The 18666-nt window shown below is 41.4% G+C and overlaps 2 protein-coding genes across 3 annotated transcripts in view; one reads left to right on the forward strand and one right to left on the reverse strand.

Moving 5' to 3' along the window:
* apeh (acylaminoacyl-peptide hydrolase) overlaps positions 1-14361 on the reverse strand; it is an 83505-nt gene extending 69144 nt beyond the window's left edge. The window contains exon 1 of the mRNA XM_072280615.1: positions 14307-14361. Coding sequence (XP_072136716.1) covers positions 14307-14327 — 21 coding nt within the window. The 5' untranslated portion in view covers positions 14328-14361. The remainder of the gene's footprint in view (positions 1-14306) is intronic.
* Positions 14362-14631: 270 nt separating this feature from the next.
* The window catches only part of LOC140211123 (acylamino-acid-releasing enzyme-like), an 83690-nt gene continuing 79655 nt past the window's right edge, over positions 14632-18666 (forward strand). For both annotated transcript variants that reach the window (XM_072280616.1, XM_072280618.1), the window contains exon 1: positions 14632-14691. The gene's annotated coding sequence lies outside the window, so the exon portion shown is untranslated. The remainder of the gene's footprint in view (positions 14692-18666) is intronic.

Below are 18666 nucleotides of genomic sequence, written 5' to 3' on the forward strand. Positions count from 1 at the left end.
AATGATTCTGCAGATGGTCAGAATCCAGAGAAGCAGCATCCAAAATGCTGGAGGAGCTCAGCAGGTCAGACAGCATTTATGGAAATGAACAAACAGCTGACTTTCAGGCTGAGACCCTTCATCAGGACTGGAAAGGAAAGAAGATGCCAGAACAAAAGGTGGGGGGGAGGGGTAGGAGTATAAGCTTGGAGGTGATAGGTGAAGCCAGGTGGGTGGGGGAAGGGGGATGAAGAAAGAATCTGAGAGGTGATAGATAGAAGACAAAGGGCTGAGAAGAAGGAATCTGAAAGGATAGGACCACAGGAAAATGGGAAGAAGGTGGGGCACCAGGGGGGGCATGATAGGCAGGTAAGGAGAAGAAGTAAGAGGCCAGAGTGGGGATTAGGAGAAGGGGGAAGGGGTAGGAGAGAATAACCAGAAGGAGAAATTGATATTCATGTGGAGGCTATCTAGATGGAATATGAGGTGTTGCTCTTCCAACCTGAGAGTGGGCTCATCGTGGCAGAAGAGGAGGAGGCCATAAACTGACATGTTGGAACAGTAATGGGGATAGGAATTAAAATGGTTAGCCACTATGAAATTCTGTATTTTGCAGATTACTCTTACTCTCTTTGATGTGCTAAGTGCAGTGGGGAACAAGCCAAGTGGTTTATAAAAAGCTTGAGGTACAAAATTCACAAAAATACAAATGCAAAATTTATGAAATCATATTGATAATTGTGTGAAACTGTGCCAAATTAATGCTGACAGTTATAAAGTTCTCAAATTTCTGCAGATATGAATGACAACGTAAATGGCAATGTGAGGTAACACTTGCATCCACTGTGATGAAGTACTTTGAAAGATTGTTCATGAAGCACATCAACTTCTGCTTGAGGAGTGACCACTCCAATTTGCTTAACATCACAACAGGTCAACAGCGGAATGCCATTTCATTGGGTCTTCACTCATCTCTGGAACATCCAAACAACCAAGATCCATATATCAAGATGCTCTTCAGTCCCTACAGCTCAGCATTTAACAGTATCATCCCCTTGAAACTAATCACTAGGCTCCAAGATCAAGACCTTGAATCCTCTCTCTCATGCAACTGGATTCTCAATTTGTTCACTTGCAACCTACAGACCATATGGATTGGCGACATCTCCTCCACAACCACCATCAGCACAGGTGCACAACAAGGCTGTGTGCTTAACCCCTGCTGTATTCGTGTTATATTTATGATTTTGTGGCTAAGTACACTCCGATTCCATATTTAGGTTGGCTGACTTTGCCGAGACTGTTGTTGGCCAAATCAAACATGGTAACAAATCAACATATAGGATGGTTGTTCTTTGCTCGCAATCAGCAACGAGCTTTATTTACACAAAACAGATACTGATGCCAACAGTCAAAAATCTGCATTTTATCCAACCAAAGAACAGCTCCCAAATAACTTATTTGGAAATTATCTCCAGTCCAGCAGATTACCTGAAGCATCATTGTGTCTTCCTTAAAACACAAACAAATTAAGCAACTTCATCTCACAAAATAGAGGATGTAAACAACTCCAGAAAATGGCAACCTCCATTTCCAAGCACCTTGCAGGAACAAAGACATTGTCTGCTTCCATTGTCCTTGACCCATTTGAGTTCAATGTTTTCTTCCACATTTCAAATCCACTATGGCCAACACTACAACTCAGGTCCTCAGTATTTTTTTTATTTGCCCAATTTGTATTCTTTTTCAAATTGGATATTTGCCGGACTATGTCTATGTATAGCTTTTAATGAATTATATTGTATTTATTTTCCTGTAAATGCCTGCACGAAGATGAATCTCAAGGTAGTATATGGTAACATACACCCAGTGGCCACTTTATTAGGTACAACTGTAGACCTGCTCATTAATAATGTGGCCAATGAGTGTATATGTACTGTACTTTGATGACAAATTTACTTTGACTTTGAATAATTAATTATGCATTTAAAGCCATTAATAGCAATGAAATTAGTTGTATTTTTTATATACTAATTTCTGATATGAAAACACTATATTGAGGCAGGAAATTCATAAATTACAAATACCTTGCCTACAGACTTATTGAAACTAATTCTGAGGGCAAAATATTAAATGTACACTATCCAAATATTCAATGGAAAAGTTACATATTTATAGCTCAACCAAATATAGAAAAATTCTTAAGGATTTGGTATCCAATTGCTCAGCATTTGGTTTACTCATCAGTGTGGAGTGTAAACCACAATTCCAGAGTGCATACAACGTGTGTAACCAGGATTGAGGGATCAGAGCTCTGGGCCAGGTGTGCAGCCAGAGCCAGAATACACGTCTGGAACACCAGGTCAGCATCAGCAGCCAGGGTGCTTGTATACGTTCAGTGATCTTTAAAATCACTGGATTATTTGGGAAATTTAGTATGGTGCAAAATGTCAAATTTAAAAAAGGAAAATAAAAGCGTACTGGAGTAACCTGCAATATTTAAAAATTTCTGTTAGTCTGACATTACCAAATCCCAAGGGTGCCAGAAAAATTATCTATGAATCAGGTTGAAAAATGTGATCGACATGCCAGGAGATGGAAATGTCTATGATAGCTAGACACATCTTCATTAAAAGTTATCTGGTTAGGTCACAACCTCATTCGTTCTCTTCCAACAGAATAATTAGTAAAGACCATCTGGAAAGATAAAATAAGTCAGGAAGTCTACAAAAAAACGAAACATTTTACAAGTTTTACTTAATTCCTTTTTAACAGTGCCAGATGATTATTACATTTTGCTTAAAAGAGGCTAAGAAAGAAAATTCAATAACCATTTACTGCAATGGACTGACTTTTTTTCAATATAAATGGCAAGCAATGAAAAATATGTAAATTACTCAGATGCCCGAAGATGCCAATATAGAAATAATTTTTCAGAACAGCTGCTGTAATCATTAGCCTATGAAGATTAAGCATGACCATAAATTGTAGGAATCAATCGGAAATTGAAGTTAGTAGCTTCTCAAAGAGCAAGTTACTCTGCAACTTTTTATTTCAGAGGATCTGTCCTGAGCATAGCAAGCAAGGCCTTATCTCGACAGCGGAGGAGGCCATGGATGGACATATTGGAATGGGAGAGGGAAGTGGAAATACTTCCACACTAAGTCCACACTTAGGTTGGAGGAACAACACCTTATATTCTGTTTGGGTAGCCTCCAACCTGATGGCATGACCATCGATTTCTCAAACTTCCAGTAATGCCTCCACACCCCACACCCCTTCACCATTTCCCATCCACTTGTTTCTCTCTCATGTTATCTCCTTGCCCGCCTATCGCCTCACTATGGTGCTCCTCCCCCACTTCTTCTTTCTTCCATACCTTCCGTCTCTTTCACCAATCAACTTTCCAGCTCTTTGCTTCATCCTTCCCCCTCCAAGTTTCACCTATCACCTGGTGTTTCTCACTCTCTTCCCGCCACCTCTCAGCCTTTTTTCTACAGTCCTGCCGAAGGGTTTCCGCCCGAAGTGTCGGCTGTACTTTTTTCCATAGATGCTGCCTGGTCTGCTGAGTTTCTCCAGCATTTTGTGTGACATGCTCTCTTCTCGCTGCTGCCATCAGGAAGAAGACCTCAAGATTCACACCACCAGGTTCAGGAATAGATATTACCCCTCAACCATCAGGCTCTTGAACCTAAGAGGATAACTTCACTCAACTTCACTTCATCAAATGTTCCCACAAACTATTGGCTCACTTTCAAAAACTCTTCATCTCACGTTCTTGATATTTATTGCTTATTTATTTTTTTTAGTTTTTCTTATGCTTGCACAATTTGTGTCTTTTGCACACTGACTGAAAGGCCAAGTTGGTGTGGTACTTCATTGACTCTATTATGGTTATTATTCTATTAAGGATTTACTGAGGATGCTTGCAAGAACATGAATTAGAGGGTTATATATTACTTTGATAACAAATTTACTTTGAACTTCATCTAGTTGGCAAGTAAATACCTCGCCTCCTTCTGAATGGGTTTACTTCTTAATTATACATTAAGATGCTTAATCTCCTGCAGCCTACAGATCTTGTTTGTTTCCCAAATATATTCTTCCGGTTTTATACTAAAATAGTGCCACAGATTGGTTTGCTTTTAATTCTAGCCAACTTCAAGATATTAGTTTTAAGGTGAAAAAAAGAAAGTTTGCATTTAAAGAGCACCTATCACACCCCAGGACACTTTGAACATTCATAGTGTAGACATATAGCAGCCAATTTTACATTCAGCAGGTCATGGAAACAGGAGATTATTCAAACTCTTGAGCCCACTCTGCCATTCGATCAGATCTTGACAACCATGTATCCTAATCACCAACCCTCCATTCTTCACAACAGAATGAACCAGTACACAACCTTAGCATGACATCTGACTACATGTTGAGTTTTGGATATCATATGTATTCTCTCCAAGACAAATATTTCCAGCTTGGTAAGTGTCTTCCTTCAATCTTTCCTTGACTTTAAATACATTTTTTTTGCCTTTTTTGCCACCATATTTAACTATTCAACATATTTCTGGAAAGGTTGCTCTACTATGTGCAAACTTGTCATCAAAAGTTCTCCTATCCTGCCTTGTATTTCAGTAAAACTTCTAAATTGCTTCCAAAAACATTCATTGCATCACCCACCAGTATCCCTTTAACATTTCCTTACCCTGATCTTCAACATAACCCTGATCCTTCAAATCTCTTTTATTTGTACAATCAGAGTTGTAGAGCTAAACAGCACAGAAACGGGCCGTTCGACTTAATTAGTCCAAACCAACCAGAACTAGTCCCAACAGCCTGTTTTTGGCCTATATCCTCTAAACCTTTCATATACATGTACAGGGCTAAATATCTTTTAACTGTCTTTTAATTGTACCCACCTCTGCAAGTTCCTCTGGTAATTTATTCCTTATATTCACAATCCTTTGTGTAAAAACTTGCCCCTCAGGTCCCTTTTAAATCTTTTCCCTCTTACCTTAAACCTATACCCTCTTGTTTTATTTTCCTTATTCCTAGGAAAGAGACTGTGACCAGAGGTCTCATCTATGTCCCTCAATTTTATGTAACTTTATAAGGTCACTCAATAACCGCTTATGTGCCAGGAACAAACATACTTATAACTCAAGGTTTCCGGTCACTATCCCAGCGAATGCTTTCTACATTACTTCCAGCTTAATGATATCAGGTACTTCGTGTGGTCTTATCAATGACTTGTATACTTGTAACATGATGTCTCAACCCCTGTTCTCAATGCTCTAACTAATTAAGGCAAGTTTGCCAAATGCCTTCTTCACCATTTACAATGCAAGTCCTGCCCTGGTTCAATTGATGGAAGTGCAACATCTCACATTTGACTGAGTTATGTTTCTTCTGCATTGTTTGCCCCGCTTCCCTAGTAGATTATCTAAGTTAACTAGACGTCTAATGGATCTAGATCCCATTGTAATCCTAGATAACCTTTTTTACTGTCCACTGTACAACCAATTTTGGTGTCATCCACAAACATACTAACCATACTAATTACATCCTCATCCATATTGTTAATAGAAAAGACAAACAGTGGACCCAATGCTGATCTGTGGCAGACCACTAGTCACAAACATCCAACCTGACAAACAATCTACAACTACCACCCTCAATAACATCCATCAAGATAATTCTATATCCAGTTGGCTGGCTTACTGTAGATCCTATGTGATGTAGTCTTCTGGACAAGCCTACCATGTGGGACCTTATCGTCAATATCCTCATCAATCCCCTTCATCAGCTATTCAAAATAAATTCAAAATCAAATTTGTAAGACACAATTTCCCACACCCAATGCCATGCTAACTATCCCTAATCAATCTTACCTTTCCAAATACTTGTACACCCTGTCCCTCTGAAACCTCTCCAGTAACTTTCCTACCACTGGGGTTAAGCTCAATGGCATGTAGTACGTTGGATGTTCTTGCAGACCTTCCTAAATAAAGGCATAACATTTTCCACTCTCCAGTCTACCAACATTTCACCCATAGCCAAAGATACTGCAAATATCTCTGCCACGACACTGCAATTTCTTCCCTAGCTTCCCCCAGTATCCTAGGATACAATTGGTTGCCTTCGGGGGGATTATCCAGTTTAATACGTTCTAAAACCACCAGTACATAAGATAAATATTTCTTTGAAATTTCAGGTTGGTAGGTTACTTGACTGCTATAATTTACTCCAAGTGTGTAGGTTAGTTGTAGAATGTCAGGGAGCGTGTAGGGAGAATAAGATTAGAAACACAACAGAATCTGCAAATGCATCATGAGCAACAAACACAAAATGATGGACCCTACATACATTGGAGGATCACCTCTTCAAACATTTCTCTCTGTCTGCCATAAAAGGCAGAATCTCCGAATGGCTACCCATTTCAATTTGACCTTCCATTCTCATTCTGACATGTATGTCCATGGCGATCTTTATTGCCATGATGAGGCCAAACTCAGGATGGAGGAGAATAAACTCATGTTCCATCTGGGTAGCCTCTGAACTGATGGCATGAATACCAATTTCTCCAACCTCAGGTAATTTCCCCTCTCCTCCTTCTTTCTTTTTCAATTCCCCATTCTAACACCCCTCTTACCACTTCTCTTCTCCTGACTTGCCTCTGATGCTCCCACTCCTTCCTTTTTTCCCATTATCCATTGTCCTCTCCAATCAGGTTCCTTCTTCTGCTCTTCACCTCTTCCACCTATCCCCTCCCAGATTCTTACTTCATCCCTCCTCCCCCACCCATGCACCTTTACCTGGTTTCAGCTATTCGCTGTCAGTTTGTACACCTTCCCCTCCCCCCACCTTATTTTAGTTTCTTCAATCTTTCCTTTCCAGTCCTAATGAAGGATCCAGGCCTGAAATGTCGACTGCTTATTCTCCTCCATAGATACTGTATCTCCAGTATTTTGTGTGTTTTGCTCTAGAATTCCAACATTTGCAGAATCTATTGTGTTTATCTTATGTCATACAGCCATTAGTGTATAGGGAGTAGAATAGGGGTCTGAGGACATATCTCCGAGGACATAACATTGTTGAGAATATTTACTTATGCTAACAGAATTTAAAATACCAGATAAATTGAACTCAAAAGAAAAAGTCAAAAAAAGAAATTAGAAGTGCCCAGGAGTCTAGATATTTGTTAAGGTCACATAAAATCATGTTTCATGTATAGAACTCTTCTTCAGAAGTGACAGATTGCACCAATGGCATTATGTTTATTCAACATGCACTAATGTTGTTACGCTCATTTTAAAATCGCACTAATATCATTATGTTTATTTTGTTGTGCAAGTCATTTATAATTTATGTAAACTTGTGTTTGTCACGTTTGTAATGTACTGCACTACAACAGCACTCTGGACAAGGCACTGCAGCCCAAGGGCTTCACCTTCCACTGCATGTACCGAACAGCAGAATCATGTAAAGGCAGAGGAGGCAGACTTTGCCTCTTGATCAACTCATTGTGGTACACAGATGCCACGTCTGTCTCAGTCCTGCATCACTGACCTGGAACATTAGGCTTTTCCCCCTCTGCCATCAGATTTCTAAATGGACAATGAACCAACCCAAGAACACTACCTCACTGTTTTTGCTCTCTTTTTGCATTACTTAAATTTATATACAGTAAAAAGTTCTTATTGTAATTTATAGTATTTTATGTATTATTCAGTGAGAGGTGAGGTGAGGGCCTCCGGTGGTCAGAGTTGACCATGGAGATTGCGTCCTAGCTGTGTACATACACAAGCCTGAGCAGTATGATATGGAGAGCAAGCTGTTACCCATATAGCAAGCTCCCCCTCTTCACACATTTGATGAACCCAAAAGAATAGCAGAGACCAATACAGTTTGGTGCCAGCAGTATCACGAGAGTTGCCAGACAGCATTGAACTCGATGGAGGACTGCCTTAGGGACTCCAGCTCTGGATTTTTCCCTCAGTCTTCCCAGTGAGTGGGGGCAAAAGCCCTCCCCCCACCTTTCAAATCTACTACTCATCTTTTTTTCTCCAGTCCTGCCAAAGAGTTTCGGCCCAAAAAGTCAACTGTACTTTTTTCCATAGATGCAGCCTGGCCTGCTGAGTTCCTCTAGCATTTTGTGTGTGTTGCAAGAATTTTTTAGGTTTAGTGAGATCACCACTAATTTTTCTAAAATCCAGAGTACTGATGTAGTTTCAGCAACTTCCGATTACCTGCCATCCCAAGAAATAGCAAACACGAGGAAATCTGCAGATGCTGCCTGGCCTGCTGCGTTCACCAGCAACTTTTATGTGTGTTCCAAGAAATAAGCTGGTCAACCTATACAATGCTCTCTGTGTTAATAGTGAGACCAAACTGGTACTCAATATTCCAGGTCTGGAAGTTCAAAGCTCTTACAGGCCATCTTACAGGTTACCAAAGCCCAACTTAGGGATCAAGCTCCCATATACAGTGGATTCCAGTTAATTAGGCCGTCAGCTAATTAGGGCAGATGTTTATTTGAGATATCTCTTAAAGAACAAAAACTAATTGAGAAAATAGCCAGGATTTCCTTTGTTTATTTGGGAGACTATGTTGCTTAATTGGGAAAGGAAACTGTTGCCCAATAGTTTCTAACTAACGTCAACCGTGTGTACGTGTGTGGCTGTTAAACACTGCACTGTGCTTAGAGCAAATAGTTTTTCCAATAGCGTCAATTGTGTGTGTTTGTGTTCAAAAAGCAGTTGTCACAGATAGCGAGCGAGAAATGAACAGTAAGACAATTCAGACATTCAGGCTTGGAGATGCCAGAAAAGGCCAGGAATGAAAATGAAATGATTTCACTACTTCAACAGGTTAGGCACTACAAAGAATTTGAAGGTATCAACAATCATCTTGAATGTTACAATGAAAATGAAGATTTGGAGAATGCATTGTATGAAGGCAGTTTATCACAAGATCACAAGACAAAGGAGCAGAAGTAGGCCATTCGGCCCGTCCAGTCTGCTCCGCCACTCCACCATGAGCTAAACTATTCTCCCATCTAGTTCCAATTTTCAGCTTCTTCCCCATATCCCTTGATACCCTGACTAATTAAATACCTATCAATCTCCTCCTTAAACACCCTCAATGATCGGGCCTCCACAGCTGTATGTGGCAATGTGGCAATGAATTCCATAAATCCACGACCCTCTGGCTAAAAAAATTTCTCCTCATCTCTGTTTTAAATGGGTACCCTCTAATTCTAAGACTGTGGCCTCTTGTCCTGGACTCACCCACCAAGGGAAACAGCCTTTCCACATCTACTCTGTCCAACCCTTCAACATTTGAAATGTTTCTATGAGATCCCCTCACATTCTTCTATACTCTAATGAATACAGTCCAAGAGCCGACAAATGCTCCTCATATGTTAGCCCCTGCATTCCAGGAATCATCCTTGTAAATCTTCTCTAAACCCTCTCCAACATCAGAGCATCCCTTCTAAGATAGAGGGCCCAAAACTGCACACAGTATTCCAAATGAGGTCTCACCAGTGCCCCATAGAGCCTCATCAACACCTCCTTACTCTTATACATTATTCCTCTTGAAATGAATGCCAACATAGCATTCGCTTTCCTTACTGCTGATCTAACCTGGGGGCTAACCTTTAGGGTATCCTGCACGAGGACCCCTAAGTCCCTTTGCACTTCCCAGTTTTGAATTTTCTCCCCATCTAAATAATAATCTGCCCGATTATTTCTTCTTCCAAAATGTACAACCATACATTTCTCAACATTGTATCTCATCTGCTGTTTCTTTGCCCACTCTCCTAATCTGACCAAGTCTCTCTGCAACCTTTCCGTTTCTTCAACACTTCCCGCTCCTCCACCTATCTTGGCGCCATCTGCAAACTTAGCCACAAAACCAATTAATCCATAATCTAAATCATCAATATATATTGTAAAAAGAAGCGGCCCCAACACCAATCCCTGCGGAACACCACTAGTAACCGGCAACCAATCAAAATAGGATCCCTTTATTCCCACCCTTTGCTTTCTGCCTATCAGCCAATGCTCCACCCATTCCAATATCTTTCCTGTAATTCCATGGGCTCTCATCTTATTAAGCAGCCTCTTATGCGGCACCTTATCAAAGGCCTTTTGAAAATCCAAATACACAACATCCACAGCCTCTCCCTTATCAATCTTATTTGAAATTACCTCAAAAAATTCCAATAGGTTGGTGAGGCAGGATCTTCCCTTCATGAAACCATGCTGGCTTGGGCCTATCTTGTCATGCACCTCAAGGTATTTCATAACCTCGTCCTTGAGGATCGACTCCAATAACTTTCCAACTACCGATGTCAGACTAATAGGTCTGTAATTTTCTTTTTGCTGCCTCCCTACTTTCTTAAACAGCGGAACTACATTTGCGACCTTCCAGTCTTCTGGAACCATGCCAGAGTCTATTGATTCCTGGAAGACCATTTCCAATGCCTCCACAATCTCCAAAGCCACCTCCTTCAGAACCCATGGATGCACTTCATCGATCCGGGCAGCTGATCCATTCTTAGTCCATTTAGCTTCCCAAACACTTTATCTCTAGTAATCTTGACTGTACCTGATTCTATTCGCTGAGACCTCTGGCTATCAGGTATGCTGCTAATGTCTTCCACTGTGAAGACTGATGCAAAATACTCATTTAGTTCCTCTGCCATCTCTTTGTTACCCATTAAAATTTCTCCAGCATCATTTTCAATCGGTCCTATATCTACCCGTGTCACTCTTTTACTCTTCATATATTTAAAAAAACTCTTAGTATCCTTTTTTATGTTAATTGCCAACTTCCTTTCATAATTCATCTTGTCTTTCCTAATGACTTTCTTAGTTTCCCTCTGTAAGTTTTTAAAAGTCGTCCAGTCCTCAGTTTTCCCACTAATTTTTGCTCCCTGGTATGCCATCTCTTTTGCTTTCATTTTAGCCTTAACTTCTCTTGTTAGCCACATATGTGCCATTTTTCCATTCATGATTTTCTTTTTACTTGGAATATATTTTTCCTGCACTTTCCTTATTTCTTGTAGAAATTTCATCCAATTTTGCTCTACCGTCCCTCCATCTAGCTTACTTTTCCAACCTACTTGGACCAGTTCCTCTTTTATACCACTGTAATTTCCTTTGTTCCACTGAAATATCGATACACCTGATACCAGGTTCTCCTTTTCAAATTTGAAACTGAACTCAATCATATTATGATCACTACTTCCAAGGGGTTCCATTACCTCCAGCTCCCTAATCGCCTCAGGTTCATTACACAGCACCCAATCCAAAACAGCCGATCCCCTGGTGGGCTTATGGACAAGCTGCTCCAAAAAGCCATCCCGTAGACATTCTACAAACTCCCTCTCCTGAGATCCAGTACCTTCCTGACTTTCCCAGTCCACTTTCATATTAAGTTCCCCCATAATTATCTTGACACTTTCCTTCTGACATTTTCTATTTCCAGCTGTAACTTGTAGTCCACGTTCCGGCTGCTGTTTGGAGGCCTGTATATAACTGCTATTAAGTGCTTTTTTACCCTTGCAATTTCATAACTCAACCCATAAGGATTCTATCTCTTCTGATCCTATGTCCCCTCTTTCTAGTGATTTGATATCGCTGCTTACCATCAGGGCCACGCTACCCCCTTTACCTACCTTCCTATCTTTCCTATACACTGTGTATCCTTGGACATTCAGCTCCCAATCACATTCATCATTTAGCCATGACTCGGTGATGGCCACAATGTCCTATCTTTTAACCTGTAGCTGTACAACAAGGTCATCCACTTTATTTCTCATGCTGCATGCATTTAAGTACAGTACATTTAGATCAGTATCTGTTACCAATTTTGCTATATTTCTATCGCACAGCAAATTATCCTGTCTATTCACCTGCCTGTCCTTCTTGTCATCTTTGCTGCAGAGTATCTGTGACTTATTTCTATTTTCTTCTTCATCGACCCTAACACCCTGGTTTCCTTCCCCCGCCAACTTAGTTTAAACCCTCCCTAATAGCTATATTAAACAATCCCGCGAGGATATTAGTACCCTTTGAGTTCAGGTGTAAACATCGTTTTTGTTTAAGTCATATCTCCCCCAAAATAGATCCCAATGATCCAAGAATTTGAAGCCCTGCCCTAGTATTATACGTACTAGGTGTCTGTGCTGATTTTCTTCATTTATAGTCAATTAAAGAAAACACAACAGCATACACTGGATTAATTCCCAAGCTTGAAAAATATTTGGAGCTAATACATAGGTTTATAGTACTGTAATAGTACTAGTAAGCTTACTGTGTATTTCATTTAAATACAACATTTGTTATTCAGTTAAATGGCAGTTCGTCTTTTTTATACCTTTTTAACTATTCCCACAAAACTTCAGCTAATTGGGCAGCCACTTAATTGGGCCACAATACACTGGTCCTGACGAAGGGTCTCGGCCTGAAACGTCAATAGCACCTCTTCCTCGAGATGTTGCCTGGCCTGCTGCGTTCACCAGCAACTTTTATGTGTGTTGCTTGAATTTCCAGCATTGCAGAATTCCTGTTGTTTGCGTTTTTAAATACACTGGTCCTGATGTGTCCCAATAAACCAGAGTACTCTGTATTAATAAATTCATATTTATCTCATAGATATATTCATTCATAGTCATAGTCATACTTTATTGATCCTGGGGGAAATTGGTTTTCATTAGTTGCACCATAAATAATTAAATAGTAATAGAACCATAAATAGTTAAATAGTAATATGTAAATTATGCCAGTAAATTATGGAATAAGTCCAGGACCAGCCTATTGGCTCAGGGTGTCTGACCCTCCAAGGGAGGAGTTGTAAAGTTTGATGGCCACAGGCTGGAATGACTTCCTATGACGCTCTGTGCTGCATCTCCGTGGAGTGAGTCTCTGGCTGAATGTACTCCTGTGCCCACCCAGTACATTATGTAGTGGATGGGAGGCATTGACCAAGATGGCATGCAACTTAGACAGCATCTTGTTTTCAGGCACCACCGTGAGAGAGTCCAGTTCCATCCCCACAACATCACTGGCCTTACGAATGAGTTTGTTGATTCTGTTGGTGTCTGCTACCCTCAGCCTGCTGGCCCAGCACACAACAGCAAACATGATAGCACTGGCCACCACAGACTTGTAGAACATCCTCAGCATCGTCCGGCAGATGTTAAAGGACAATGTTCCTATGAACAACAGAATTAGTTTCCTCCCTCCACCTTTCTCTCCTCTTTTAGTAATTGTTCTCTTTTAAGTCTTTTGTGCTTTTGGTGCTATTCATTACAATACTGTGGAGGGATGGTTATCATAAGTAATTTTTATTCACTTTCTGACACAGCAAAACCCACTAAAGAACATTGGTACAAACAGAACCTGCTTGTTATCTAGGGAGTCCGGAATGTGTAAGGCCCATCTACTAAAGCTCAACACACTATCTTCTTACGTCCTTGCTGCACTTTTCAGTGATCAGTGCAAAAGAAAACAAGTACCTTTGAACATCAACATTTCCTAATCTCTATTTAAAAACACAGTTCAATTATGTTTTATACAACCATGTATATGACTTCATATTTTCACACCTGCTAATTTAGCCTACCCACATCGTCCAGAATTCCTTACTACTCTCAATTACACCTAGTTTTGAGTCTACCATGTAATCTAAGATCTAAGGTAAACATTCAGAGTTTGGCACAAATGTGACTCTTCGCATCTCCCAGATTTCAATGAAAATAAACAAATTGCAATTGTATGTAGGAAGTATTTTCACAAGTAATTTCACGATCTCGGGAGGCCTAATGCATTAAACAAACAATGAAACATTTCTGGAATGTTGTCTCGGGTGACAAAGCAATCCACTCTCGTATTGCAACAGCTAAATTGTAATCAGTTAATCCTTCAAACTGATGATAGAGAAGCATGAACAGTGCTCAAAACAATTAGAGGGTGAAAGGGCATCTGTCCAGGAAGTCGCATTGATGGTGACACAGACTAAAATTACATGTCATTCAAAATAAGGAATCAATTGGTTGTGGGATGGGGAGGAAGCCAAGGCTAGTCAAAAGTGAAGCAGGTAGGGAGGAATGTCGCACACGGAATCGGCAAGGGCGAAAAGGCCATGATGGTCAGAGCCCAGTGGGAATGAGGGTCCCCGCACCAGATACACCCGGAAGGGCCCACCCTCCATTACTGAAGTGGGACTGACAGACTGCTGCATGACTCCAAGCACTGCTCGGAACAGAGCCGAAGCCATCAGACCACGACCCCAATACCGAGCCAGGCCTCACTTACCTCCGAACCCATCATTTCCATGGTTACTGGTCTACTCCGCCCCCTCCCCAGCCGCGCGGCGCGGGAGGCTTTGGAAATACCAACCAGTCGGAGGCAGAAAGAGCTAAATCCAAACATTCTAAAACTTAAAATAATGCAGATCGTAGTTTATTATTTCCTTGTAAATAATGTATTGAATCTATTTTATTACTGCTGTTATAGATTCGAGATATTATTTATTTTGTTTTGAAATACTACTATTTGTAATCAGAGTCTCCCCTTCCACTTTGTTGATGGAACAGTCAGGACTTTGATTGCTGACGCTGCAGAACCGCCGGCACCGGTCGAGCGAGAGCGCATGTGTGGGATGCCGATCGCTTCTGCCTCTCCTGCCTAAGTTTGACAAGTGAGTGTCAGCCTGGCTGTTTGTCAAACTCAAACAGCTCCTGTTTTCACACATTAACGTTTATCTTTGCATCCCCAGGAGAATCTTTAATTGCTGGTATCTGTAATGCTGAGACCAGTTGATATTATACTTGTCAAAACATTTGGCCTCACTGGCACGATTGCTGCCAGTATTTTGTGTTTCACTATACCGCAATAGTACATTATTTTAAAAATTAAAATCTCTTGGTTCTATATAGTATACATACTTTGTTAATAAATGTCCATTGAACATCACATGCCGGTGATAATAAACCTGTTTCTGAATTTTAAAAAAGCTGCTTCTTTAAATGGGGTGCCTGCCTGTTCACGCGAGGCAGGTTCAGTTTAATTTCTACTTCGTTTCACAGTGTAGTGTTTGCCGGTTCACTGATTCTCTTCTCTGTTCAAAGTATTTAGCATTCTTTATTTCAAAGTGACCCGAATGCTGTACGCTGCATAGGTGCCTCTGGAGATCAGATCCTCAGTGTGACATGATGTTTGGTATGGTTCAGAACATTTGTAGCATCTGCGTCTCAGTTATTTACTTATTGTCTGTTTTGTATTTATACAGTTTGTCTTCTTTTGCACATTAGTTGTTTGTCAGTCTCTGTAGTATTTCGTTGATTCTATTCCATCTCTTTGTTGTACTGTGAATGTCTACACGAAAATGAATCTGAAGGTAGTACAATATGTAGTGACGTGCACTCAGTGGCCACTTTATTTGGTACATCTGTGCACCTGCTTGTTAATGCAAATATCTAATCAGCCAATCACGTGGCAGCCACTCATTTCATAAAAGCATGTAGACATGGTCAAGAGGTTCAGTTCTGGTTCAGACTAAATACCAGAATGTGGAAGAAATGCGATCTAAGTGACTTTGATGGTGGAATGGTTGCTGATGCCAGACTTGGTTTTTTGAATATCTCAGAAACTGCTGATCTGCTAGAATTTGCATGGACATCAGATTCTAAAGCTTACAGAGAGTGGTGCAGGAAACAAAAATACATCCAGTGAGGGTCAGTTCTGTTGGTGAAAATGCCTCACTAATGAGAGAGGTCAGCAGAGAATGGCCAGACTAGTTCAAGCTGACAGGAAGGCAACAGTAAATCAAATAACTACATGCTACAATGTATTCGTCCATCATCGATGTCGATGAGGACCTGGACGCCATTTGATGGTTTTGAGACTAGCGCATGATTTCGATTTAAGTGAGGGAGAGTTGTGCAGCGTCAGCCTCACTCTCTCTTCCCAATTCCCATCTGGATTCAGTGGCAAGACAGAGTCGAGATAGCTGGAGATGGGACTAGGCGCAGTGCATGACCAGGACGTCTTCTGTGTTTGTCCTGCTCTACACGTTCCACGACGCTTGCAGAGACCACCTTCTTGACCGTTGGACCTTCCATTGGTCTCATCTGCTCAATCCGGCGGAGTCTGTCTTCACATGCTGGGAAAGACAACTCCCTATCTCACTGAGGGTTTGAGACCTGTCGGCAACCCTCACCTGGTTTAGCCGGCTTGTCGAAGCCGTTGCTCAGGGTGTGGCCACTGTCGCATGCACACAGCTACGGGGAACCACAGGTGAGAGCTGAGTGCCAGGTGGGGACCAAAGGTGGACTAACTGCCTTGAAAAGGACGTGACATGTTCCCCCACCAGAGGTGTTACCCCTCCCTGACACCCCATACACCCCAACACAATACAATAGTGGTATGCAGAAGAGCATCTCTGAATGCACAATACATTGAACCTTGAAGTAAATGGGCTACAGCAGCAGAAGACCACAAGCAAACACTCAATATCCACTTTATTAGGTACAGAAGGTACCTATAAAGTGGCCGTAGAGTGTATATACATTCTTATATAATAAATTTACTTTGAACTCGGTAGCTTCCCGATATCACATGGAGACTTGGTGGAGAACTTGGGAGAAAGCTTTAGTGATGTTGGAGAATTTGGGACCTCCAGTACCCCTGACTGAATATGCTTCAGTTTTTTTAAGATGCTCACACTGGGCTCTTATTATTGAGGATGGGAGTATACTTGTTTTCTGGTTAATGGTTTAACACCACTTACAATTAGATATGTTAGTACTTCAGAGCTTTCAACTGATCTAATAGTTGCGAGATTGCTTAGCTCCGTCTTTGCGTTCTGTTTGTAGTTCTTTATTGGAGCTTCATCAGGCTGATGCTTTATTATTTTTGGTGATGCACACACCATCCCTTTTGCATTGCTCTTTGAACCTGATTTGATGCCTTAGCTTGATTATAATGGTAAAGTGTATGATGTAGGATCCATGAGGTTACAACTTATGATAGTATGCATATCTACCTCTAAACATATTTTATCTCTTTGCCCCTCCGTGATTCCCTTGTCCATTCATCCCTACCCATTAATCTCCCTCCCAGCACTTATCCCTGAATGCAGACTAAGTGATACACCTGCCCATACACCTCCTCCCTCACCTCCAATCAGGGCTCTAAATAGTCCTTCCACGTGGGGCAACACTTCACCTGTGAATCTTCTGGGGTTGTCTGTTGTGTCAGGTACTCCTGATACAGGCTGCTGTACTTTGGTGACACCCGTTGTAAATTGGAGTCTGCTTTGTTGAGCACCTGTGTACCATCCACCACAATGGGGACTTCCCAGTGGCCAAGCATTTTACTGATAGCTATTACCGTTTTGACGTGTCGATCCATGGCATCCTCTTGTGCCAAGGTGAGGCTATTCTCATGGAGGAACAGCACTTTGTATTCTGTTTGAGTATCATGCAACCTAATGGCATGAATATCGATTTCTCCTTCCAATTAATACATTCCTCCCCTCCTACCCCCTTTCCTTTATACCCTACTGACCTTTTACTTCTCAGCTGCCTATTACTTCCCCAAGGCTCCCCTCCTCCTTTCCTCTCTCCTGTGGTCCACTCTCTTCCCCTACCAGATTCTTTCTTCTCCAGCCCTTGACCTTTCCCTCTCACGTGGCTTCACCTATCCCCTTCCAGCTGGCCTCTTTCCCCTCCCACCTTTTTATTCTGGCATCTTCCCCCTTCTTTCTCAGTCCTGAAGAAGGGTCACGGCCCAAAATGTCGACTGTTTATCCTTTAACAGAGATGCTGCCTGACCTGCTGAGTTCTTCCAATGTTTTGTGTGTGTTGCTTTGGAGGTCCAGCATCCACAGATTTTCTCGTGTTTCTGATACATATCTAATGTTTTTTGTTTGGTTCACGGTGCTTCATGGATACTCAGTTAGATTGGGCAGCTCCATTGAATCAATTCCATTTAGCGTATTTATAGATCCAGTCTATTTATAGATCCAGATTTATAGGTCAAGTAGATTACACCAACGTTATTGGTAAAATATCAGATGACAAGGAGGCATATTGGAATGAGATAGATCAGCTGGTTGAGTGGTGTCATGACTATAACCTCACACTCAATGTCAGCAAGATGAAAAAAATGATTGTGAATTTAAGGAAGGAGAAGTCAAGAGAACATGCACCCATTAAAGAGTCAGCAGTGGAAAGCGTGAATGTTTTTAAGTTCCTGGGTGTCAGCATCTCAGAGGATCTGCACTTAGCCCAACACATTAATGCACTCACAAAGAAGACATGCCAGCAGCTCTACCTCATTGGGAGTTTAAGGAGATTTGCTATGTTACCAAAGACTCTTACAAGTTTCTAATGATGTACAGAGTGGAGCATTCTGGCTGGTGTCATCACAGCTTAGTACGGAGGCTCCAATGCACAGGATTGCGAGAAACTGCAAAGAGACATAGGCTCAGCCAGCTCCATCTCTCCATCATTGAAGACATTCGCTAATGTTCAGTGCCATTCTGGCTGTCCAATCAGCGGCACATGCAGCACACTGTGAGGAGGTTTCTCACGGGTCAGCAGCGCTCATTTAGAAGAAGAGCTTTGCGGGCATTCGATGTCATTCCAGCAGCCCATTCAGTGGCGAGAGC

The sequence above is a fragment of the Mobula birostris genome, chromosome 16 (genome assembly GCF_030028105.1).
Source record: "Mobula birostris isolate sMobBir1 chromosome 16, sMobBir1.hap1, whole genome shotgun sequence".
Lineage (NCBI taxonomy): Eukaryota > Metazoa > Chordata > Chondrichthyes > Myliobatiformes > Myliobatidae > Mobula > Mobula birostris.